General features: G+C 45.6%; 2 protein-coding genes across 2 annotated transcripts in view; one reads left to right on the top strand and one right to left on the bottom strand.

Annotated features, from left to right (window-relative positions):
• The window catches only part of LOC136147055 (cytochrome P450 1A1), a 37,666-nt gene extending 14,972 nt beyond the window's left edge, over positions 1-22,694 (bottom strand). The window contains exons 1-2 of the mRNA XM_065906187.1: positions 22,560-22,694; positions 20,868-20,941 (exon numbers count right to left, since the gene is read on the bottom strand). The gene's annotated coding sequence lies outside the window, so the exon portion shown is untranslated. The remainder of the gene's footprint in view (positions 1-20,867; positions 20,942-22,559) is intronic.
• Positions 10,826-16,186, top strand: CYP1A2 (cytochrome P450 family 1 subfamily A member 2). Its single transcript, XM_065906485.1, has 6 exons — positions 10,826-11,656; positions 12,447-12,567; positions 13,024-13,113; positions 13,383-13,506; positions 15,089-15,175; positions 15,889-16,186. The coding sequence occupies exons 1-6, from the start codon at positions 10,826-10,828 to the stop codon at positions 16,184-16,186; spliced, it is 1,551 nt and encodes a 516-aa protein (XP_065762557.1).
• Positions 22,695-23,871: the final 1,177 nt, after the last annotated feature.

Here is a 23,871-nt window from a genome sequence, read left to right as displayed (position 1 = left end):
TTTCCAAGTTAGAGATGCCCTTTTACAGATAAACACAGAGGTTTGCTGATAATGAATGTTCTAGTCCTCTCATCAAAGCAAGGTCTCCAAGGACCCTGCTTCATCAGCCAAGTGCTCCTGGATGAGCTCGCAGTCTCTGCCAAGGAGGTGGCCCTATTCAGACCTATCAGTGCACAGCCTGGCTGTCCTACCAGCCCATGAAGGCCATTCAGTTCACTTTAGGATCCTTTCCCAACTGTTTCTCAACTTGTCGACACCCAAGTGCCATTCCCTCCACTTTCATTTTTCCTCCTTCCCAGCACCCTCCCCACCCCAATTTTATCCAAGTATCTTCCATCTCTCTTTGCAGGGTTATGTGCTTCTGGGGAAGTGGGCCCCAGGGAATGAGTCTTGACTGGTCCGAACCAGTCATTGTGGCCTAGTTGCCTTGGATGAATCTGTGACATGATTTTGGCCAATGTTATGTAGTAGAGATCTGGGACTAAATTGAGGAAAGATTTCCTCACTCTTAAAAGGGATACATGACAAGAGATGCACTCTTGTTCCTCTGACACTTGTCCTGTCTGGAAATGATGGCCGGAACTTTAGCAGCCATCTTGTGACCCTAAGGGAGACAGCTTAGGGGAAAGGCTGATATTCCAGGGATGGTGGAAAAGAAATTTGCAAAGAATCATTTTGTTATTCAAGTTTCTTGCAAGAACAGAATCCATTCAAGCTAGATCACTGAGAAGAGTTTAATAATGGGATTATTTACAAAGGTGTGAACAGGGTGTAGAGAAACTAACATAGGATATTGTGATACCATATGACTTGTAGCAGAGAGGAGCCGTTAAATTACTATCTTGGGCCTGAAGGGGCAAGAGGAAGGATCTGTTTCTGGAATCCAGAGGGAGAGACTGTAAGTAAAAGGAGAGCTACCTGACAGGAGGTGTGGCCTAGCGTGGTGACTTTGCAGGGAGGGTCTGGAGAAAAAATACCCCAACTTCACACTCCTCCCACCCTCCCATTTCATGTCAATGCCTCCCATTGACAGAACCCAACAAGAAGCCAGAAGATGGGGAGTCCATTGACATAGTCTGCATAGATCAGCCTCTCAGTGCATAGAGCAGGGCGGAGAAGGGGTGGGGTAGTGAATGTGGAGGAAAAAGGGGATTTTCAGCCCAAACTCAGTCTGCAATAATCTTGTTCATCTGTTTGTTCTCTTGTCATTCTCCTCTATGAAGACAAGTTCTGTCTTATTCACTGCTATAAGTATCCTCCTAAAACAGTGGCTGGGAACATAATTTATGTGCAAAGACTACAGTTGGACATCCACTATGTAACAGGCACTGTACTAAAAACTGAGTGAATAAGAACACAGCTTGTCTCAAGTTGTTTATAGTCTAGAGAGAGCAAATGAAACCAAAGTAATATGGCACTGTGGTGTTTGTGTCATAAGAGAGCTATGCCCAATGGAGGAGGATCTTACCCAGAATAGGGCTCAGGACACCCTGCAGGAGGTGGACCTGGAGCTGAGTTTTGGAGGATTTGCTTTAATGGAGAGATGAGAATACTTTGTCATGCATGCATCATAGGACTGCAATATAAGTAAGCATTTCTAATCTGGAAGCATTTAATTTCCATGGGACTGTTTGTCAGATGGGGAAGAAGTGGTTGGGAGGAGGGTAGGGCATTCCAGGCAGAGGTAACAATGCACAGAGGCAGAAAATTAGGAGAATTCTAAGAGTTCCTTCTGACTGGTAGGAAAGACACATGAGAGGAAGAGTGTAGTGGGAAATGAGGTGAAAGAAGAGTAGGAAATGACTCACATGCTGAGCTAAGGAGTTTGAGTTTGATTTCTGAATGTCTTTTTTTTTTTTTTCTGAATGTCTTAAGAAATCAGTACTAAGGGATTTTACTTAGGGATATGCTGATAGTGATAAAGAATCCACCTTGTGCAGGAGATACAAGAGACGCAAACTTGATCCCTGAGTCAGGAAGATAACCTGAAGTAGGAAATGGCACTCCACTCCGCCCCATTCCAGTATTCTATGGATAGAGGAGCCTGGCGAACTACAGTCCATGGGGCCACAAAGAGTTGGCCATAACTGAGCACACACATGGTTGCACAGATGTGCAATTTCAGAAAGTTCATTTGGGTGACAATGTGCAGCCTGGATAGCAGGGATGGGATGGGAGGAGCCTAGAACTCCGCCCTCCAATACAGTAGTCACTCGCCACATACACTTCAAATTGAATAGAATTAAAAACTTAGTATTTCAGTTGTACCAGCCATTTCAAGTGCTCAGCAGCCACACGTGGCTGGTGGCTACCCTACTGAATAGCACAAACATAGAACATTTCCATTATCACTGAATGTTCTACTGGACAACACTGGCCTAGAGCCTGTGAGACCAGTTAAAGACAGTAGGAACCAAAAGTGCAGGCAGGAAGTGGCGCTGAGAGTCATCTCCAGGCCAAGACTGGATGGAGAGAAGGGATGTTCAGGCAGTAGACTCCTGAGAGTTTGGTAGGAGGTGAATAAGAGAAGGAGTTTTTGCGGATTCCCAGGTTTCTGGCTAGGGTGATAACCCAGAGAGAAGGTGTCTGGGCCGGGAGGTTGATAGCATCCACTGGACATGTTGAGGATGCCGGGGCCTCTGGGTGGACACATGCAGCAGGTGATTAGATGTCCAAGACTGAAGCTCCCGGTCTTTATCTAATAGATTATGAGACACCCTCCCCCTTCAGCTTTAATTATTTGCCGGTGTTTCCCACAGCACCTGTCTCCACCAAGGTCTTTCCTCTCTGCCAGGTCTGGGCACAGAAATGAATGGGCCTCTGTCTCTGAGGGGCCCATAGTCTGATTTAAGGTTTAGATTAAGTGACAATCTGGCCCCAGACTATAGCTCTTAGTGGTCAGAGCCACGTCAGAGATGAGAATGGAATGATGAGGGTCACAGATAAGGAATCGCCCCACAAGAAGCAGGGGAAAAGGCTGCCAGTTACTACATTCTGACCACTGGCTAGGCTGGTGAATGTGCACTAAATAAACTTGGTGAGTGACCCACGGGTGCCTGTTCCCTCACCATAACCTGAGCCCCACCCTGTGTCTCTGGACTCTTCTCTGGATAGTCGACTCTAAATCAGCCTTCTCTCATGATAACCTCCTGGTTAGCCCTCTTCCCCGCCCCATGCTCACTGAACTGCTTTTCTCCCATAAGCTGGCTCTGGGAAAAATCACTTAACATCTTCAGGCTTTCATTTCATCAACTGTAAAATGAAGCCAATAACAGTACCCACCTCAGAGTGTTGCCGTGAAGCTCAGAGACGGCTGACGTTAAGCACAGAGCTTGGGGCAGAGTGGGTACTCAGTAAATTTCAAATGGAAGGATTATTACTTACAAGTTCCAGAAAACCAATGCAGGAAAATGCCCAAAGCTCTCTTCACAAAGCTCTTACACAGGTTATCATTCTTACTTGTGAACCCTAACCCTAATTCAACAAATCTTTTTCAGGATACATGCTGTGTGTCACTCCCTGAGCTAAATACTAGAGATCTGAAGAAAAGAAGCTGCCTTGACCATCAAGGAGCTCACGGTTGAAGGGGGAAACATCACGACAGGTGCTTATTGAAGAGGGTAGCGTGAGGCCTGTGGGACCTCAGAGGAGGGGCTTGAACCCAGCCAGCATGGGGCAGCTGAACAGGGTATAAAATGAGAGGCAGGTACAGAATGGATAAACAATAAGGTCCTACTGTATAGCAAAGGAAACTATACTCGATATCCTATGATAAGCCAAAATGGAGAAGAATATTAAAAAAGAATGTATATATACGTGCCAGCCTGGATGGGATGGGAGGGCTTGGAGGAGAATGGATACATGTATATGGATGGCTGAGTCCCTTCACCGTTCACCTGAAACTACCACAGTATTGTTAATAGGCTATATTCCAATACAAAATACAAAGTTTAAAGTTTGGAAAAAAGAAGGTAAATATATATATAATTGAATCACTTTGCTCTACAGCAGAAATTAACACAACATTGTAAAGCAACTATACTTCAATCTAAACAAAAAATGAGGAGCCAAAGAACACAGGATGGGGTGTAGGTGTCAAAGGGATCCATATATGGAGAAAGACGATGGAAATGGGGGCACCCGGATGTGGTGGCAAACAGAGGCAGAGAGCGTGAGCAAGAGCTGCCGCTGAAGCCTTTGGGTGCCAAGCAAAGGAGTCTGGGTTTTATCCTGAAATCTATAGGGAACATTGAGGGGTTTTAAAAAGGGAAGTAGTCAACACACACTCCAGAAGGGCTAGAGTCAAAAAGATTAAAAGCAATCCAGTAGTAGTGAGCATGAGAAGTAAGTTGAACTCTCAGTCACAGCCAGTGGAAATAAAATTTGTTCAACTATTTCAGAAAATCGTTCAGTGCTAAGATCTACTAGCACTGAACTCTAGCGCTAGCCTGAGTTAGCCTAGGCTGTCATCTAGCATTTCCACTCATAGTTCCACAGACAGCAGAAATACATACAAAAATATATGCAAGAATGTTCACAGCAGCAGGGCTCATCATAGCTCAATATGGAAAACAAGCCAAATGTCAATCGACAGTTGAGTGGATGGATACATTCATTGTGTATTTATGTGAGAACGCATTATGTGTATTCATATTAGAACACCATACAGAAAAGAGAATTACACCCAACAATTACACCCAACATTGTGGATGAGTCATCTAAAAAAGAAAAAGTGACAGAAGCCAGAAACCAAAGAGTACGCAGTCTGCCAAGTCCTACACTTTAAAAATGTTTGAAATCATAAATTTTATGTTTTATATCTTACCATAGTTTTTAAAAGTGAAAAAAAATTCATAGAATTGTACAACATAAAGAGTGCATCTTAATGTAAACTCTGGACTCAGTTGATAATATTGTATTAATATTCATTCACCAATTGCAACAAATGTATCACACTAATGCGAGAAGTTAATAATTGAGGAAATTGGAGGAGGAGGAGGCATATTGGAGCTCTCTGTTCTTTCACCCAACTTTTCCATAAACCTGAAACTGCTGTAAAAAATGAAATCTAACATGCAACCTTGATAAATCTCAAAAATTTTATGTTGAACAAAGGTAGAACTATTCTATGATTTTAAAAATTCATAAGGTGGTTGCTTGTGGGATGGGGAGGGAAGCTGATTGCAAAGGTGCACAAGGAAAGTTTCTGTTGTAATGGAAACATTATTTTGCTTTATATATTGGATTGGATACATGAGTGTACCCTATGTCAAAACCTCACTGAAATGTTCACTCATCATCCTTGTATCTTACTCTAGGTAAATTATACCTCAATCAAACAAACAAAAATAACCAATAAACTCAATCAACAACAACCAAAAAATGAAATCTATTAGTTTTTGTAAAAATTCCATGCCAAAAAAGTACACAGCATGATTTCATTTACATGATAACAAAAACAGACACAACTAATTTATGCCATTAGAAATTGGGGTCATTGTTCCCCTGGGGGAAGGAACATGGGGGCGGTTTCTAGGGTGCTCCTAACATTCTGTCTTTTAATCTGAGAACTGACTACATGATTCATGTGAAGTCTATAAAATATTCATTGAGTTGTACAGATTATTTGCACTTTTCTGTATCTTGTAATTTAATAATAAGTTTTAAGAAATTATTTAAAAAGATAGATCATCTCTTATGCAGGGATGGTGGTTTAGTCACTAAGTCATGTCTGACACTTGTGACCCCATGGACTGTAGCCTGCCAGGCTCCTCTGTCCATGGGACTTTCCAAGCAAGAATACTGCAGTTAAGTTGCCATTTCCTTCTCCAGGGGATCTTCCCAACCCAGGGATCAAACCCAGGTCTTCTGCACTACAGGCAGATTCTTTACTGACTGAGCTACCAGGGAAGTCCAAATAATTTACATAGAAATTTCATCCTCAGGGAGGGGAGCAGAACCCCCAGTCCTTAGATGTGGACTGAGCACGTGACTTCCTTCCAAACAGTACAGTATGGAGAGTGAGGATGAGTGATGTTCCCATGGAGAAATCTGGTAAACTCTACTTCAGTCAGCTGATCACTAAGAACATCAACCTTCCTGTCAGGTTGACAATACGTACCACTGATAAGATGTGATGAAAACGGCACTTCTCTCCTGCGGTCTTCCTATCAATAGCCCATAACCCCAGTCTCACCCTGAGGAAAGTGTCAGACAAATCCCAACAGCTGGACATTCTATCAAATATCTGCCCAGTTCTTCTGAGAAAACAAAGTCTGAAAAAGTCTCAACCAAGGGAAACCTAAGGAAACAATGACTCTGTGTAACATATTGTCCTGCTTGATGAAATCTGAGAACAGGAAGGGACAAAAGGACATTAGCAAAAACTATGAAAATTTGAATGAAGTATGACTTTAGATCATTAGAGAGAGAGAGGAAGGAAAAGACAGGAGGAGAGAGAGACAGAGAAATAGTCAATTTCTACAATACCAACCCTAACCTCAAACCTCAATCATTTTATAAGAGTGAGCTAAACCCAATGCAGATACAAAGATAAAACAGCTTTCCTTTCCTCTCAGCCACAATCTTCCAAGAGGCTTTGTGCCTTTGTCAGATTCCCAGGTTGATCTCACAGCTCTCTCGTTTTTAGGAATTAAAAAGGCCAGTCAGTCCTAAGTAAATCAAAATGTGCTTCTCACATGAAATTTCTGGTTTGTGGGAAGAGGAGAAACACTCTCTCTTTCACTCCCCCATCCCCGTCCCCACCATGTCCTGACACCCCCCCGCCCCCGTCATCCCACCTCACACCCTCCTCACCCCCCACGAGGGAAAGGAAAGAGGGAGGGTGCTGGAAGATGAACCAATCTCTTTCTGTTTGTCTGGTGCTGTTTATCTTCTCTCTTAGCTCCAAATACCCTTGTATGTAGCAGACATTCCACTGCCAGCTTTTCATCGAGTGCCTTTTAGCCCCAACGTGTCCTCCACATCAAACAGTTCCTAACACAGCTGCTGGACTCTGGCTGACCTCTTGCTCCCCCTCAGCTGATTCCCACAAGGTGCTCCCTGTAGCCTGTCGCTGCTGGGGTCCCCTCCCCTCTGCAGCCAGGTCTCACCCAGCTCTTGGGAGACTCAGGTCCTGGTAAGGCATGCTGCTTGGGCTCTGCGGGCTGCCCTCTGCTACCCCTGTCCTCACGGGCTGCTCTGCTCAGCCTCCGTGTCCACAAGTCTCCCCAGACCCAGGGACCGTGTCGAGCAGGTGCACGCCGTGGTCGGGGGCACAGTCTCCTGCAGGTTAGAGCCCCAACTCTAACGCGCTGCTGTGTGTGGTGCTAAGTCGCTAAGAAATGTCAGGCTCTTTGTGACCCCATGGACTGTAGCCCGCCAGGCTCCTTTGTCCATGGGGACTCTCCAGGCAAGAATACCGGAATGGGTTACCATGCCCTCCTCCAGGGAATGTTCCCAACCCAGGGATCGAACCTAGGTCTCCAACTCAGCTCCACTGTAATCTAACAATAGTATTAATTTCCATTCCATGGGATTAGTAGGAATGTTTTTTTTTACAAATATAAAGCTATTATAACAACACTGGGCCCATAAGCATGAAGTGCTGTAAAGTGTGTGACAGACACACAAAGGCCACAGGCTCCCTCACCCGCTCCTCCACGTCTGCACTTACAGCGGAGGCATTCCCTTCTCACAGGGACCCCGCTCTTAAGGTTTGGGTCTCCTAGAACCCTGTCTCTTGGCTTTATGAGCTGGGGAAGCAGAGAACCAGCAGGGGACTCCTTACCAAGCAACAGCCCTCCACCTCGAGGCTCCCTTTCCTGCCACAGAGGATCACATACCTTCTCAGAGAGCTGACATCTGTCCTGACTACTCTCTCCTCTCTATAGAGATAAACAGATAGTGGTATATTTTTGAAGAAAACCATTTAAAAGTAAATTGCAGAAATCATGCTGACACTTCATGCCCTAAACATTATGGTATTGAGAACTTCCCTGGCAGTCTGGTGGCGGGCATGTGGCAAGCCAAAAACAAAACGTAACAACAAACACCACCCCCAAAAAACCTTATGATATTCGTTTTCTAAGAATATTAATCTCCTAAGAATATTTTCTAAAATATTCTCCCACCGAATCATGATACTAGACTTGTATCTAAAAAAATTAACATTAATTCCATAATATCATCTAATCTCCAATCTTTGTTCACAAGTCTTCAGTTCTCCCCCTAATATCTTTTGTAGCTTTAAAAGAAAAGCATTTTTTAAAATCCAGGGTCCAACCAAGTTTCACATATTGCATTTGGTAGTTGTTTCTCTTTAGTCTCTTTGCTCTAGAAAATGCCCTTGTCTTCTTTTTTCTGTTCTTAATGAAATCCACCACTTTGAAGATTCCAAGCTAGTTGCTGTGAAGAAGAGCCCACAGCATGAATTTTCTTCATACACTATTACCATCTTTCACCAAGAGGGAGGAGGCTGAGGGAGCCTCTCTTTAGAACATATGATCCTCATCATCTCTTGTTTTCAGACTAAGGACCCAGGCTGGAATTCAGAGGTAGCCAGAGCATTGTTGTTCAGTCGCTAAGTCACGTCTGACTTGTTGTGAACCCATGGACTGCAGCCTGCCAGACTTCCCTGTCCTTCACTGTCTCCTGGATCTTGCTCAAGCTCATGTCCATTGAGTCGGTGACGCCATCCAACCATCTCATCCTGTTGTCCGCTTCTCTGCCCTAGTCTTTCCCAGCACCAGGGTCTTTTGCAATGAGTTGGCTCTTTGCATCAGGTAGCCAAAGTATTGCAGCTGCAGCTTCAGCATCAGTCTTCCAATGAATATTCAGAGTTGATTTCCTTTAGGATTGACTGGTTTGATCTCCTTGCTTGTCCAAGGGACTCTCAAGAGTCTTCTCCAGTACCACAGTTCAAAAGCATCAGTTCTTCAGCACTCAGCCTTCTTTATGGTCCAACTCTCACAACCATACATGACTACTGGAAAAACCATAGCTTCGACTATATGGACTTTTGTTGGCAAAGTGATGCCTCTGTTTTTTGATATGCTGTCTAGGTTTGTCATTGCTTTTCTTCCAAGGAGCAAGTGTCTTTTTATTTCATGGCTGCAGTCACCATCCACAGTGATTTTAGAGCCCAAGAAAATAAAATCTGCCAGTTTCCATTGTTTCCCCATCTGTTTGCCATGAAGTGATGGCCAGAACATGCCTATTGCTTATTTGGTTTCACAGGTTGTTGGAGGGGCATTTCAGGAGCCTACCCTGCTGATCAGCCTGGACAGAGTGCCCAGGAAGGGTCCCTCCTCATGGGGACAATGGGAAAGTGGTCTGGACTAGCCCAGAGGCTTTCACTCCCAGCACCCTGCCCAGCCTGTGTGAGAAAGAAGCATTCCCTCCTGACTCTGGATCCTGAAAGGAGCTGGATCTTCCTCCCCAGGGACATAGCACCTATGCCCGCAAGAGCTGCCCCCGGGCCTTGGGAGGTAGGTGGAGCTGGGTTTTGTGGCCCAAGGCCAAGAGCTAATCCTTTCAACTTTTTTCAGCCACTTTGCCATCAGGTGACCGGGACAGCAGGGCCAATCTGATAGGGGTGCTCTTTATAAAAGTCCCCTCAGCTGGGGCCAGGAGCTCCGGATCAGCCCCCACAATCCTGCTGACCTCCAGCACCTGCTTCTACAGGTACCTTTCTTGGGCCTCTTTCTTAGCCCTTGGGATCCCCCAATATATATCTGGGGAATCACTGGAGATGGAGGGAAGCAGGGACCCTGGGGTAGATGTAGGAAGCCTGAGTTCTAGTTCTTGCTGCCCAGTTCCAGACTTCAGTTTCCCCAATTTTAAATGAGAAGCTTAGACTGGGCCTCCTCTAGGGACTCTTAGTGTGACTGGAGTGGAGAGGTGGGTAGGGCTCCCCACCTGACATGAGGATAGCCCTGGCCTAGCTACAGCCCAACCTCAGCCTTCAAGACTGTGAGAGTAGGATTTCCCTGGTGGTCCAGTGGTTAAGAGTCCTCCTTGCAATGCAGGGGATGCAAGTTCAATCCCTGGTTGGGGAGCTAAGATCCCACACGCTACAGAGCAACGAAGTTCATGCACTGCAACTGGGACCCAAAGCAGTCAAATAAATAAATATTTAAAAGCAGCGAGAGGATGTGAGAGACTTCCCTGGTGGTCCAGGTGTTAGCACTTCCGCTCCAGGGGACGCGGGTTCAATCCCTAGTCTGGAAACTGAGATTCCCACATAAAGAGCTGCACAGCCAAAAAAAAAGACTGAGAGAATGAAGATTTGTCCTCTCTTTTGTGTCTTAATAAAGAATGCCCTAGGGAAGAGTGTATCAAAAGCCATTTGCATGAGCCCTGCGATCTTGGTCTCATCAGTGTTGTGAAGAGGGGAGCAGCTCCCTGTTTCCAGGGTATGAGGAGGTATCAGCAGGAAGGGTCCCCAGGCAGGCATTCTTTGGCACAATGCCCAGCATACACCCTGCACTGGGGTTTGCAAGAGTGCTTCCCTGTTTTGAAGTGATCACTTCAGCCTCAGAATTGGAAACAGGTGATAGGCAGAGGGGAGGGCCAGGACTGGGAGTTCAGACACTCACGTTGGTAATCTCAGGGCTCCTTTCCAGGCCTCAGATTCTGTGATGCCCTGTGGATGAGGTCCTAGGATGCAGGACCTATGTAATTTAGTGGATGTAACTCAGTCTTTCTCAGTCTGTTCGGCTGGGAACCAAGGACAGAACGTGGGCAAGTGTTTTTTGACTGAGTAAACAAATGAATGAGTGGCTCCATCTCACCCCTCCTTCCTCTTCCCCTGCAGTGGGTACAGATGGCATCGTCCCAGCCCAGTCCCTTCTCAGCCATGGAGCTTCTCCTGGCCTCTGCCGTCTTCTGCCTGGTATTCTGGGTGGTCAGGACCTGGCGGCCTCGGGTCCCTAAAGGCCTGAAGAGTCCACCAGAGCCCTGGGGCTGGCCCCTGCTCGGGCATGTGCTGACCTTGGGGAAGAACCCACACTTGGTCCTGTCACAGCTGAGCCAGCGCTATGGGGACGTGCTGCAGATCCGCATTGGCTGCACACCCGTGCTGGTGCTCAGTGGCCTGGACACCATCCGGCAGGCCCTGGTGCGGCAGGGCGATGATTTCAAGGGCCGGCCCGACCTCTACAGCTTCACCTTGATTTCTGATGGCCAGAGCATGACCTTCAACCCAGACTCTGGGCCGGTGTGGGCTGCCCGGCGACGCCTGGCCCAGAATGCTCTCAACACCTTCTCTGTCGCCTCAGACCCGTCTTCCTCATCCTCCTGCTACCTGGAGGATCATGTGAGCAAGGAGGCTGAGGCCCTCTTGGGCAAGTTCCAGGAGCTGATGGCAGGGCCTGGGCGCTTCGACCCCTATGGCCACGTGGTGGCATCGGTGGCCAACGTCATTGGTGCCATGTGCTTTGGGCAGCACTTCCCCCAGAGCAGTAAGGAGATGCTCAGTCTGGTGGAGAGCAGCCATGAGTTCGTGGAATCCGCCAGCTCCGGGAATCCTGTGGACTTCTTCCCCATCCTTAAATACCTGCCCAACCCGGCTCTGCAAAGATTCAAGAGCTTCAACCAGAGGTTCCTGCAGTTCGTGCGGAAAACGGTCCAGGAGCACTACCAGGACTTTGACAAGGTGAGCCCAGGGTGCAGGCGGTATGAGGGCACCCGAGAGTCTGGCTGTGGCCCCCCTCCCCCAGCACCAAGGCACCCACGCAGCTGTATGTGGCCAAAGCCCAGGAAGTCTCTGGGACACCTCGGGCCAGCTGTGTGACCTGGAGCCAGTCCCTCTCCCTCTCTGGCCTCAGTTTCCTTCTCAGGGCTGCTCAAAGCCCCAGAGAGGTAACCCCATGCAAGGGGCCCTGGCAGAGCCCACAATGCGGGGTGCTGTTATTAGGAGAAGGCTTTTGTTTTACAGGAACCTGAACCCTGACAGAGGCTAATTCCCAGCTCACATGTCACATTGCTTCCCTGTACTCACACCAACCTCCTCCTGTGAAATTGGACCCCTGGGGTTATTGAGAGGAAGGGTCAATGGAGTATGAAATGATACTTTAAGCCCTACCTAGGGCTGCTACTGAGTTTCCCGGGTGGTGCTAGTGGTAAAGAACCCTCCTGCCAACGCAGGAGACGTGAGCTCAATCCCTGGGTCGGGAAGATTCCCTGGAGGAGGGCACGGCAACCCACTCCAGTATTCTTGCCTGGAGAATCCCATGGACAGAGGAGCCTGGCGGGCTACAGTCCATAAGGTCACAGAGTTGGACACAACTGAAGTGACAGCACACACATGGGGCTATTACCAGCTGCTGCCGTGAGCTCAACTTACTGCCCAGAGGCCAGCAGGTGGGGCCATAAGGGATGGGACAAGGGACCCCAGCCTTCCACCCCAGGAGTGCTAGGGTGACCCTAAACCTATGCCCCCTCAGAACAGCGTCCAGGACATCATAGGCGCCCTGTTCAAGCACAGTGAAGATAATTCCCAAGCCAGCAGTCGCCTCATCTCCCAGGAGAAGACTGTCAACCTTGTCAACGACCTCTTTGGGGCCGGTAGGAGCCAGACCCTTGCCCCTCCATCCCTCAGTGCCTGCTGCTCACCCACAGCCTTGCCCAGCCCTGGGGTCCATCAGACAACCCATCAACCACAAGTCAGCTGGTATAGGACACCTGACTCAAGGTTTGAGCCCAGAAGGTACCACCAACTCCTGGTGAAAGCCCAGCCAAGTCCCTCTCCTCCTCTGGATCAGTTTCCCCACCTAAACAATAAAGGCTTCTTTGGTCTATAAGTCTGGGCCCTTGTAATCCCAGCAGCTAAACTTAAAAGCAGTTACTTGAGTTTGTGCAGAGGAGACTCTGCCTCAGCCCTTAGAAAATTCAAGGTGAGGGTCTTTGGGGGAAAGGAAGCAGAGAAAGACAATGCTTGCTACATACATGGTAGGTGCTTGGTAAATACTACCTTCTCATTCTTGTCTTCCTTTCTTCCTCACTATGCCCCATGTCGTCCAGGGTTTGACACCATCACAACAGCCATCTCCTGGAGCCTTATGTACCTTGTGACAAATCCTAAGATACAGAGAAAGATCCAGGAGGAGCTGGGTATGTGGTGTCCCCCAACCCTCTGGTGGAGGGAAGCCTTGGGATCCCAGCTCATCTGTTCAATCTACATATAGCTGTCATGTGTCTACTAAGCCCTGAGCATGTGGTTCTGCCCACCCTTGCCTAGAAGATACTGGAGGGTCACTGGGTCTCAGACCTGTAAACTGACACAGTACCACGTAGGGTGATGCCTGGTATGAATGGGGATGCAGATGCCATGGAGCAGGGGAGACAGCCCCTCAGCCTTCTCTGTCCTCCGTGCTCTGCAGACAGAGTGATTGGCAGGGCGCGGCGGCCCCGGCTCTCCGACAGATCCCAGCTGCCCTATTTGGAGGCCTTCATCCTGGAGACCTTCCGACACTCCTCCTTCGTCCCCTTCACCATCCCCCACAGGTGAGGCCTGCTTCTTCTGCCTTTGCACCCCTGAAGTCTTTGCCCTCTTTTCCCTCCTGCTTCTCAGCCCTGGCCCTGGTCAGACCTTGGCATCTCCTTCCTGGCCATGACACCAGATTCCTCCCAGACCTTGGCGTCTACTCTGCCCCCATCCAGTCCAAACATGATCAAAGTACCCAGCCCTCAGAAGAAAACCAAACTCTGACCTCAACTCTCATTCACCTCCACTCACATTCCCTCCTTCAAGTATGCTCAACCCAGCCAGACTGGCCTAACCACCCCTCACGAACATGAACCGGTCAGCCTCCAATTTTGCTTATGCTGGAACTTCTGCTTGAAATACCTTCTACCCTCTTCTCTGGCTACCAGAATCCTATCTTATCCTATTCTGACACAAACTTCCCGTCCCCTAGAAGCCTTTCTCGACTCATCCAGCTGGCATAACTTCATTCTGATATTTTGTAGGACTTAGAGCCATTTGTCCTATAGGATTAGGTCCTGGGATGTTAAGAATGTCAAGAGAGTTAGCAAGCACTTACTTCGGCCCATACGTTGGTCTAGTTATCCCCAGAGGAAGAGGCCTAGCTCCTCAGCCAGACTGGGAACTCCCCAGGACCGGCCCAGACTGCCTGTTTCTTAGCTCCGGAGAATGGCCAAGGGCACAGTTGGCTACAGGCAAAAGTGTAGTAAACATTTGTTGAAGAACAGGATCCGAGAAAGGGGAAGAACTATCTCAACCCTTCCTTGCTCCTGAAATTCCCTCCAAGTGTACAGTGGGGAGACCATGGTGGGCAGGCTAATGGAGTGGGGTGGAGGTAGGCGCAAGAACCTCCTGAGGTGGGAGAGGGGGGCTTCATCCTGGAGACCTTCAGACACTCCTCCTTCGCCCCCTTCACCACCCCCACAGGTGAGGACTACGTGTTCTGCCCTCCCACCCCGGCAGTCTTTGCCGTGTTTTGTCCCCTGCTTCCGGAGAGAGAAATTAGGAGTTTGGGATTAATGTGTATACAACTATTATATATAAAATAGATAATAACAACAGGACATACTATATAGCACATAGAGGAATATTCAATATCTTCTAATAACCTATCATGGAAAGGAATCTGAAAAAGAATACATGTATATCAATTTACAATGTTGTATTAGTTTTAGATATTTGTTTCATCAAAGTTTCAGCAAACTTTGAAACAAACAAACTTGTTTCAATTAGTTTCAACAAAGTGATCCAGTTTTACAAATAAAATTAGGAGTTTGGGATTCAATTTTACAGATAAAATTGAATTACTTTGCTGTACATCTGAAACTAGTGCAACATTGTAAATTAGCTATATGTCAATTTTTGGACTTCCTCAGTGATCTAGGGGTTAAGACTCTGCCTTCTAGTGCAGAGGATGTGGGCTCAATCCCTGGTTGGGAAGATAAAGTTCCACATGCCACAGCCATGGGGCCAAAAAAAAGTTTTTAAAAGATGCCAATAATTATATGTCAGTTTTTTTAATGGTTAAAAAAAAAAACCCTCCCAGAGACACACCTCAATTTTCCAGCCCCTGAAGCTGACAAAGCCCTCTTCCCTCCTTAGCACAACAAGGGATACAACACTGAATGGCTTCTTCATCCCCAAGGAACGCTGTGTGTTCGTAAACCAGTGGCAGGTCAATCATGACCCGTGAGTACACATCCCCACTGAAAAATGTGTGATGTTCAGCAGTCAGGAAAGCTGTTTGTCCCCCTAGGAACTGGTTACACAATAAAGGAACGGTGCCTCGGTGGCTAGTTAGCCTGCTCCAAGGGATAAAATGTAGGTCCACGTTTCTCAAACTTTAGTGCATTGACTAGGAAGTTGGTTATAGATTATGGAGCTCTGTACCCCAACGTTCCACATCATGAGGTAAGGTGGATTACCTCAGATGATTCTGATGTGAATGACTTAGGGACTTCTTTGGATAATCCCACTTTAGTCTATAAGTAGAAGGATCATATAATTTACCATCCAAACTAGGGCGCTTCTGAGTGTAAAAAAGGATGCTATCAATAATTACTACAAAACCATAAGGATAAACGAAGATGGACTGTTGGTCCCCCTTGTATATTGAGTAGGATAGAGACGGACAGGTATTCCTTCTTTTAACTTCTTTCAGTTAAAGTATGATTTCTTTAAAATAGCAAGTTACTACTAAAAAGCACTATTTCCAAGGCTGGTGATTTTAGAGAGAGCTATGCAAAGAAATAAGCATCAGAAAACAGTTTGGCTCCTTTCTCCACTCTCCTTTCATTGCCCTATTAGATAGATCTAGTCTAACACAGAAGTCCCCCCCACCAGGCCTTTCCCCTGCAGGGTCTCCCCACCCAGAGATTCCACTTCCTCTGTTTATCTTGCAGGAAGCTGTGGGGGGACCCATTTGAGTTCCGGCCAGAGAGATTCCTCACATCTGATGGCACCGCCATCGATAAGATCTCGAGTGAGAAAGTGTTACTCTTCGGCATGGGCAAGCGCCGGTGCATAGGGGAGGTCATGGCCAGGTGGGAGGTCTTCCTCTTCCTGGCCATCTTGCTGCAGCGGCTGGAGTTCAGCGTGCCACCAGGTGTGAAAGTGGACCTAACCCCCACCTACGGGCTGACCATGAAGCATGCCCGCTGTAAGCATGTGCAGGCACGGCTGCGCTTCCCCATCAAGTGAAGAAGCTGCCGGCCTTCCGAGGCAGGGAAGGGAAGGGTGGGGGGTCTCTGAGGAACCCTTGTTTCTTTTCCTTTCTTTCTTTTTAACTAACAGCTATATATACCATATAATTGTAGGCCAATTATACTTCAAAAAATAAACAACCTCATAGAAAAAGAGATTAGATTTGTGGTTACAGTGGGGGAGGGAAAATTTGAATGAAGGTGGTCAAAAGGCACAAATTTCCAGTTATAAGATAAATAAATAAGTACTAGAAATGTGATGTATAATGTGATTAATATAATTAACACTACTGTACATTATATATGAAAGTTGTTGAGAGTCAATCCTAAAAGTTCTCATCACAAGAAATAATTTTTTTCTATTTCTTTACTTTTGTATCTATTCAAGATGATAGATGTTCAGTAAACTTATTGTGATAATCATTTCATAATGCTTATAAGTCCATCATTATGCTGCATACCTTAACTTATAGAATGCTATACATCAGTCATATCTCAACAAAACTAAAAGAAGAAAGGGGCAGAAGACGTGGATAGACAGTTCTCTAAAGAAGATATACAAAGGAACAAGTACACAAAAAAAATACTCAACATTATTAGTTACTGCATGCATGTGTCCAATTCTGTGTGACCACAAGGACTGCAGCCTGCCAGGCTCCTCGGTCCATGTGACTCTCCAGGCAAGAATACTGGAGTGGGTTGCCATGCCCTTCTGCAGGGGACCTTCTCAATCCAGGGACCGAACCCATGTCTTTTATGTCTAACCTGCATTGACAGGTGGGTTCTTTACCACTAGCGCCACCTGGGAAGCCCTATTTGTTATTAGGGAAATGCAAGTCAAAAATACAATGAGGTACCATTTCACACCTACTAGAATGGCTATAATAAAAATTAAAAACTAGACTGTTATTTGGGGATCCCCTGGCAATCCACTAGTTAGGACTCCATGCTTACACTGCACGGGGCGCAGATTCCATCACTGATCAGGGAACTAAGATCGTGCAAGCTGTGCAGTGTGGGGGAAAAAAAAAACTAAACTGTGATCATATCATCACCTCAATAGATGCAGAAAAAGCATTTGATAAAATTCGACATCCATTTTTTATATTTAAAAAACTCAATGAAGTAGATATAGAGGGAATGTACCTCACATAATAAAGGCTATACATTATAAGCTCACGGTTAACATCATACTCAGTGATGAAAGCTAAAAGTTTTCTTCTAAGATCATGAACAAGACAAGGATGCCCACTCTTACTACTTTTATTCAACATAGTATTGGAAGTCCTACCCAGAGCATTTAGACAAGAAAAATAAATTTAAAAGCAACCAAGTTGGAAAAGAAGAAGTAAAACTGTCCTATTTGCAGATGACATGATATTATATTTAGAAAACCCTAAAGACTCTACTAAAAAATTACTAGAAATTATAAACAAATTCAGTAAAGTTTCAGAATTCAAAATCAATATGCAAATACCTGTGGCATTTCTATACACTGATAATGAACTATTGGAGGGAGAAATTAAGAAAGCAATCCCACTTACAATTGCTTCAAAAAGAATAAAATGTCTACAGATAAATTTAACTAAGGAGGAAAAGAAGCCCACTGAAAACTGGACTTCTTCCCAATGACTTAGCAGGTAAAGAATCTACCTACAATGCAGGAGACACAGGAGACACGAGTTTGATCCCTGGGTTGGGAAAATACCCCAGAGAAAGAAATGGCAAGCCACTCCAGTATTCTTGCCTGAAAAATTCCATGGACAGGAGCCTGCTGGGCTACAGTCCATGGGATCGCAAAGAATCAGACATGACTGAGCAACCAAGCAGGGGTACAAGCACAATGAAAACAATAAGACACTGGTGAAAGAAACTGAAGAAGAAACAAATAAATGGAAAGATGTTCTGTGCTAATGGATTGGAAGAATTAATATTCTAAAATGTCCATACTTTCCAAAGCAATCTACAGATTCAAGACAATCCCCATCAGAATTCCAATGGCATTTTAAACAGATATATAACAAACAATCCTAAAGTTGGCATAGAAGCATAAGAAAAGATCCCAAATAACCAAAGCAACTTTGAGAAGAAAGAATACAGTTGGACACATCATGTTCTCTGATTTCAAACTGTATTACAAAGGTATAGTCATCGAAACAGTATGTTATTGGCCTAAAAACAGACACAATAGAACAGAATAGAGAGCCCAGAAGTAAATTTATGTATATATGGTCAATCAATTTATGACAAAGGAGTTAAAAATATCCAAAGGGGAAAGGGTGGTCTCTTCAACAACCAGTGTTGGGAAAACAGGACAGTCAAATGCAAATGAATGAAACTGGATTGCTATCTTACACCACACACAAAAATTAATTCAAAAGGGATCAAAGATATATCCATAAGACCTGAAACCATAAAACTAGAAGGAAACATAAGTGGTAAGCTCCTTGATATTAGTCTTGGTGGTGATTTTTTGGGTTTGAAACCAAAGGCAATGGCAACAAAAACAAAAATAAACAAACAAGACTACACCAAACTAAAAAACTTCTGCACAGTAAAGAAAACCATCAACAAAATGAAAAAGGCAACTGACAGAATAAGAGGTGTATGCTAAGTTGTTTGAGTCATGTCTGACTTTGTGATCCCATGGACCATAATCTGCCAGGCTCCTCTGTCCATCGGATTCTCCAGGCAATAATACTGGAGTGGGTTGCCACGACCTCCTCCAGGGGATCTTCCAGCCCCATGAATCTGTAATTATATACATTATATATATATATAAATTATTGTATATTATATAATTAAAATTGCAACAGTATGAATCAATCTTGAGGGCATTATGCTAAATGAAATAATTCAGACAAAAATGAACTTACTTATATGAGAAATCTGAAAATAAACATAAAGTCCCAATACCCCAAACTAACAAAAAAACCAAGCTCACGTGTCTGGAGAACTGGTCATAGCCAGAGGTAGGGGTGGGGACAGGGGTTTCATACTGGGTGAAGGATGTTAAAAAGTACAAACTTCCAGCTATAAAGTAAGTAATGGGGATGTTATGTATAGTATGGTAACTGTAGTTAACAATAATATTTTGAATATTTGAAAGATGCTAAGAGAGTAAATCTTAAAAGTAATCATCACAAGAAAAAACCTGTAACTATAACTATGTGTGGTGATTTATGTTAACTAGATTTATGTGGTGATCATTTTGCAATATACATAAATATTAAATCATTATGTTTTATACCTGACACTATAATAATGTTATGTCAAGTATTCACAATTTTAAAAATGGACATTAACATGTTGGTGGGGACCTGGAAAAACTGTAACCCTTGTGCATTACAAGGATGAATATAAAATGATACAATCCTTGTGGAAAATGGTTTGGCAATTCCTCAAAAAGTTAAGCATATAATTACCATGTGACACAAGTCTAAGATATTTATATAAAAGAACTGAAAACAGGTGTTTGAACAAAAACTTGCATAGGAATGTCCAGAGCGGCATTCTTCTCAATAGTTAAAAGGTGGAAACAACCCAAGTGTCCAACAACAGGTGTATGGATAAATAAAATGTGGCATCGACATACAATGGAATACTATTCAGCCATGAAAAAGGAGTGGTATTCTGATGCATTCTACAATATGTGTAAACTTTGAAAACATTGTGCTAAGTGAAATAAGCCTGGTACCAAAGGACACATATTATATGATCCCACTTACATGAGTTATCTAGATTAGGCAAATTTATAGAGAAAGAATTTTAGAGGTCACCAAGCGCTGGGGAAGGGGTTGGGAAGGGAAGAATGGAGAGTTACTGTTTAACAACTGCAGAGGTTCTCTTTGGGATAATGAAAAATTCTAGAAACGAATAGCAATGATAGTTGCACAGCATCATGAGTATACTTTTTATTTTTTTAATTTTTTTTATGAGTATACTTAATGCCCCTGATTGACACACAAACAGTTAAAATGGTAAATTTTGTTACACGTATTTTACTACAATTTTTAAAAGCAAGTAAAACACAATAAAATATTGTGTTCAATGAAAAGAAACAAGCATCAAAGCCATGAAAAGACGTGGAGGAACTTTAAACACATATTGCTAACTGAAAGAAGCCAATCTGAAAAGGTTACCATTTTTATGAATTCAACTATATGATATTCTGGAAAAGGTAAAACAATGGAGACAGTAGCAGATTAGTGGTTGCCACAAGTTCAAGGATAAGGAGATGGGCAGGACGAGGGGGAGATGAACAGGAGGAACACAGAGTGGTTTTAGGGCAGTGAAATGATTCTGTCAGTGCCATAATGGTGGGTTCATGGCATTTGTCTTGACCCACAGAATGTACAACAAGAGTGAACCCTGTTGTAAACTATGGATTTTAGTTACTAAAAATGTATCAATACTGATTCATTAATAGTAAAATAATTATGATTATTGCAAGTAATACAAGATGTTAGTAACAGGGGAAACTGGGAGCAGGGAAGGCCAGTACAAGGGCACTCTCAGTACTTTCTGCTCATTTTTCTATATCCTAAAACTGTTCCAAAAATGGCCTATCAGTTAAGAACACAAAGGCAAGTAATTCAACAAAAATATTGCACAAACATTAGGGAACAAAGGCCCAGGCTGTCCCCTGTCTTCACGTGGCCCAGGGGTGGCACACTCACCATGCTCACGTCCATAGTTCCAGAGCCCCCTCTTCCCATCCAATGCTCCCTAATTTCACATCCAGTATTTCCACCTGCAAAATGGAGGCAGAGAGCTGAATTAGTTCAGTCTTATAAGAGCACTCGATTCTAAGTGCATACTAAGTTTGCTTTGGTCTTCACAAATTCAGAGACCTGTGCACTATTTTTGTTTTAAATGTTTATTTATCTGGCTGCACCAGGTCTTAATTTCAGCATGCAAGATCTTTAGTTGTGGCATTCCAGATCTAGTTCCCTGGCCAAGGATGGAACCCCGGGCCCCCTGCATTGGAAGTTTGGAGTCTTAGCCACTGGGCCATCGGGGAAGTTCCTGTTCATTATGTTTCATATGTATGAGCAAGGCCCTTCACACTGAAAAACAAAAATGGATACAGAGAAACAGAACTTAAGGATGCTGAGATTTGGTCTTCATCTCTTCCCACACACCCCTGAACTGACCACCTGCCTCCTTATTGCCCCTCCAGCCCAAGGCTTTTCCCAAGGACACATCTTTATGCTTGAGAGATCAACTGGGTATAGTGTGACTCCAGAGTACCCATCCCCTTGGCGGGTTGGGGATGAAGGAAGGAAAATGATGGAAGAATTCTCAGGGAGGGTCCTAGAAGGAGGTATGAGAGAATGAGATGGAAAGAACGGCGGTGCCCACACAGCTCTCCTGAAATAGCCTCATCCACATGGGCAGTCGAGTGAGTTCTGCAAAGTGAATCCCCTTTTCCCATTGCCTCCTATCCCTGTATTAGAGATGTGTTCTATAGGAAAAATAGCCACTAATAGTTTAAATTGAAAATTTAGTAAGAAGATGGCTCAGATGGTGACCAGTCCCTAGGTGTCGAGGTCCTAGGAGTGACTTTACAGAGTTTTGATCCTGCCAGCACCCCTTTCCAACTAGCCCATATACTTGACTGCTGGACCTCACTTCCTAGTGCTTCTGAGCAATAACCACAAGGATTAGGAGGGCTAAGCTGCTATGCCACCTTCGGCCAACAGGACCGCTACTGCCTACTACACGCCATCTGCACTCTTTGCTGAAGCATTCCTTCCGTTTGTTTCTGCCTTCTTTGTTTCTAATCAAGATTCAGCCTTATTTATCCTACAAATTGCAGTTCTCTGAGATGAGAGATGAAAACAAGCCAGACCTCATTTCCAAAGTGTTCACCCAGTGGCGGAATTGCCCCAGCCTTCTGGAAATAATGACGGCTGTCTGTGGTTTTGAAGAAAATAATACAAGAATAAAATCAGGACTTCCCTGGTGGTCCCGTGGTAAAGAATCTGCCTGCCAACGCAGGGGACACGGGTTTGATCCCTGGTGTGGGAAGATCTCACATGCTGCTGGGCAAGAAGCCTGTGCACCACAACCATGAAGCCCGCGTGCCTAGAACCCGTGCTCTGCCACAAGAGAAGTCAGGAACCCATGCGCTGCAACTACAGAATAGCCCCCTCGCTGCAGCTAGAGAAAGCCTGCACGCGGAAATGAAGGCCCAGCACAGCCACAAATTAATAAATTAAATAATTTTTTAAAAAAATCAGCCGGATTCTGTGTTAAAGTCCTGGAAGGAGGAAGCACCTCTCCTGAGCTCCGCTTGTCTATTTCCAGGCCTGCCCTCAAACCCAAAGCAAACTCCTCAAGGAAACCTCTGAGGAAACCCAGCTCACCTGTCAGACAAAGGAGGCACAGCTCTGCCCCAGGGAACCGTGGTCCGAGGGAGAGGACAGTCCTACCCTGGGAACCTGAGACCCGTTCCGGCACATCGCAAGCTGAGGGAGGAGACAGCAGCCCTAATGGGGGGCTCCAATCTAAAGGGAAAATGAGCCTGCTCTGCAAGGCCCGGTCTGATCATCGGGCTGCAGCCCAGGCCTGGGAATCTCAAGAAACACCTCCCTGTCTGATGGGCCCTTGCTCCGGGAGCTCCAGTCTGTCAGGGACATGGTCCTATCCTTTGGAGCCTCTAACTACTGAAAAACTCCACTGAGGTACCCTAGTGTCACATGCTCAGTTCAGTCGCTCAGTCGGGTCTGACTCTTTGTGATCCCATGGACCACAGCACACCGGGCCTCCCTGTCTATCACCAACTCCCAGAGTTCACCAAGACTCATACCCATTGAGTCGGTGATACCATCCAACCATCTCACCCTCTGTCGTCCCCTTGTAAAGGCCCCCAACAAGCAACAAACAGACACGGCCATATTTTGCCAATCCAAGACCCAGTCAAGGCCCAGCGGCGGTCACCCTAGGTCACTGCCCTGGCTGGCTCCCAGTGGTCAGAAATTGGCCTGAGCTTCTCACGCACACCTGGACAATCTTTAACTCACTTGGGCCGACTTAGGGTTCCCTCCGTGCCAGGGCCAGAGGAGGAGAAATGGGACGTGGAGACTTTGCCCCCCATGCACCCTTCTGCCCCCCACAGCGGGCTGGAGGCAGACTGAAACAGTTCTGTCCTGTCCCGTTCTGGGCAGGCCCTGGACACACACCATCCCAGGCTGTTCTCACAACAACCTCAGAAGGCAGATACTGTGACAGCCCCTTTAGAGATAAGGAACACAAGGCTCAGAATTGGTGGGGGAGGGACTCAGGGCTGGGTCTCTTCCCCTGCCTCACCTTCTTAGCCAAGACTATTTGGCTAGAACAGGGCAGCTCAGAAATGCAATACGATCGGTGAACCGTGTAGAGAGTTGGAGAGAACACTGGGCTGGAGGATTAGGAGCCCTGAACTCAGGTTTTACATGTGATAAATTTGGGCAAGTCCCTCCCCCTCCCTGGGCCTCCGATCCCCCATCCTCAACTAGCTCTGAGGTCTTAACATAAACCAAGATCAGGCCGCTGGCGATGACCCCTGGTCTGCCAACCACACTTAAGGCTATGGGCAACATCCCATGAGAATCTGGCAAACTGCGGGGCGTAAGGCACTGGAGAGGGGTAATTTGGCAAAGATGAAATGGTGGAGAGACCCCCATACTGGGAAAAGCC

Source organism: Muntiacus reevesi, chromosome 15 (genome assembly GCF_963930625.1).
Source record: "Muntiacus reevesi chromosome 15, mMunRee1.1, whole genome shotgun sequence".
In the NCBI taxonomy this organism is placed as follows: Eukaryota; Metazoa; Chordata; class Mammalia; order Artiodactyla; family Cervidae; genus Muntiacus; species Muntiacus reevesi.
Note: the sequence above shows the minus strand (reverse complement) of the source record. Positions and strands in the feature narration are given on the sequence as shown.

What these genes read in the sequence shown, in the direction of transcription:
- CYP1A2 (XM_065906485.1), top strand. Translation starts at nt 10,826, where the DNA reads ATGGCATCGTCCCAGCCCAGTCCCTTCTCAGCCATGGAGCTTCTCCTG. An exon ending in ACTACCAGGACTTTGACAAG is followed by an intron (nt 11,657 to 12,446) that starts GTGAGCCCAGGG and finishes ATGCCCCCTCAG; the next exon opens with AACAGCGTCCAGGACATCAT. An exon ending in AAAGATCCAGGAGGAGCTGG is followed by an intron (nt 13,114 to 13,382) that starts GTATGTGGTGTC and finishes CGTGCTCTGCAG; the next exon opens with ACAGAGTGATTGGCAGGGCG.